The sequence below is a fragment of the Apis dorsata genome, unplaced genomic scaffold (assembly GCF_000469605.1).
Source record: "Apis dorsata unplaced genomic scaffold, Apis dorsata 1.3 scaffold_529, whole genome shotgun sequence".
Taxonomy (NCBI): domain Eukaryota; kingdom Metazoa; phylum Arthropoda; class Insecta; order Hymenoptera; family Apidae; genus Apis; species Apis dorsata.
Genome location: NW_006263751.1, coordinates 206,141 through 208,163, shown reverse-complemented (window position 1 = coordinate 208,163; position 2,023 = coordinate 206,141). Strand labels below are relative to the sequence as shown.

The following is a 2,023-nucleotide window of genomic DNA, read 5'->3' as shown; positions in this document are numbered from 1 at the left end:
ATAATTATAATAATAATATATAAATAATAATAATAATTAAATTTTTTTAATGTAATACACAATAAAGATGTACTGATATCATAAGCAAAATATATAAATCTCTTGGCATTCAATGTATTTTAAATATTTTTCATATAACTAAGTTACTTAAAATAGACTAAAATGTTGATATCTGAATTTTGTGTATTTGAATCATCGATTATCCGAACATGAGGTGAGTCACATATATAAATATATATTTATATAATAGATTGCAAAAATGTCCCTAAATATTTCATATTTAATTTTTAACATATAATTTTTTATATTCTATTTATCTGTTTTCTTCTTAAACAACTAAACTATTATTATAAAATAAAGTAATAAATAAAAATATTAAATATAAATAAAAATTTAATATAATATTTAATATTAATAATTCTTTTTAGGTTATTATCTGAAAAACTATTTATTTTTATCCAATCAATTTATTTTTCAAATTCGAATATTCAACAATATTCTATTGTAATACAGTTTTAATAATAATATATAATTTTACCTCAAATTCATGCTTCATATGTTCTTTTCCGCCATGAGCGACATAAGCGACACCATGTTCTGGTTTCACCTTAGCAGGAAGCATATCGCCATTATGGTAAGCACGTCCAACAACAAGTATCATACCATCCAAGTCCTTCCCAACTGAGATCATTGCAGGTAACGAGTAGTAAAAAAGTAACGAGCACCCGTATACCTAACCCATTTATATCCTATAACAGAAATATCAATATCAATAAAATCGAATATAGAAATGTTTTCTATATTTGAATAGAATCACTTATTAGATTTAAGTAAATTATTTTATGTATAATTAATGTATTTTATGTATAATTTTTATTAACATATAAATATTTATATAAATTTAAAATTTATAGCAATTAATAGCAATTAATTAATTGGGAATATTAATTTAATTAGAATTAAAATCATTATAATAATTATACATACATATTATATAAATAAACTGAATTATATAAAAAAATAAATATTAATTAATGTTTTTCTTTGTATTCATCATATAGAAAAAGAAATATGTTTACAATAATATATTATTGATTACAATTTACTGATTACATTATTTAATCAGAATATTTATATAATGTGTGAAAGTAATAATCTTTTTATGTTATGTGCTCATATCTTGTAAATTCTAATCGTATAATTTTATGAAGTTATTACAAAATTTATAATATAAATAAAATATAAAAATGAATACTCAAATATATCTATTTATTAAAAAAAACTTAATTTTAATTAAGTTAAATTGTGGACAACAATTAGCAATATTTTTTTTAATAAAATAAAGTTACAATGTATAATAACAAGAAGATGAAAAAGTGATTTAATAAAAAATTTAATTTGTAAATTTGATTTTCATCTTAATATAAACTTGATAAAACAATTTATAAGTATTAAAAAAGATAAAAAGACAATATAATAAAAATCAAAAAATTAAAAGATATAATAAAACAAAACAAATTATTAAATGATGTTATAAAAATTAATTTAAAAAAGAAAAAATTTAAAGACATTGAATATTATGATAAAAGTATTAATTAAAAAAGATACATTTATAATATTACTAAAAATTCAATAAAAAGAGAGAGAGAGAGAGAGATATTTTATATTTTTTATTATTGCTTTTTTGTTTCTATTATTATTTTTTTAATATTATCACAACATCTAACATTTTTCTGATAGTGTTTTTATAGAAATTCTGTCTATTGTATACATAATATATCAAATATTTTTCTTTTTTATTGAGAATATGAAATTTAAGAAAACAATCAGCAATTCTATTCCATAATTTTGTACGATTTTTGAATATAAGTCTTTTTATTTCTTTAATTTATCGTAAAATATTTTATTTTGAATTTTTTATTATTTTATTATTTTTATTAATATCTTTTACTTTCATTATTATTATTTTATTATTGTTATATTATTACTTTATATTTATTATTTTTATTTATTTTTCATTATT

The 2,023-nt window shown here is 17.0% G+C and overlaps 1 protein-coding gene across 2 annotated transcripts in view; it reads right to left on the bottom strand.

Annotated features, from left to right (window-relative positions):
• Positions 1-782, bottom strand: part of LOC102672546 (natterin-3-like) — a 27,984-nt gene extending 27,202 nt beyond the window's left edge. The window contains exon 1 of one of the 2 annotated variants that reach the window (XR_004151222.1): positions 539-782. Coding sequence is in view for 1 of the 2 variants with exons in the window: in XM_031512939.1 (XP_031368799.1) it covers positions 539-691 (153 nt within the window). In the remaining variant the exon portion in view is untranslated. The remainder of the gene's footprint in view (positions 1-538) is intronic. The other variant, XM_031512939.1, reaches the window with a different exon arrangement.
• Between the last annotated feature and the right edge of the window lie 1,241 nt (positions 783-2,023).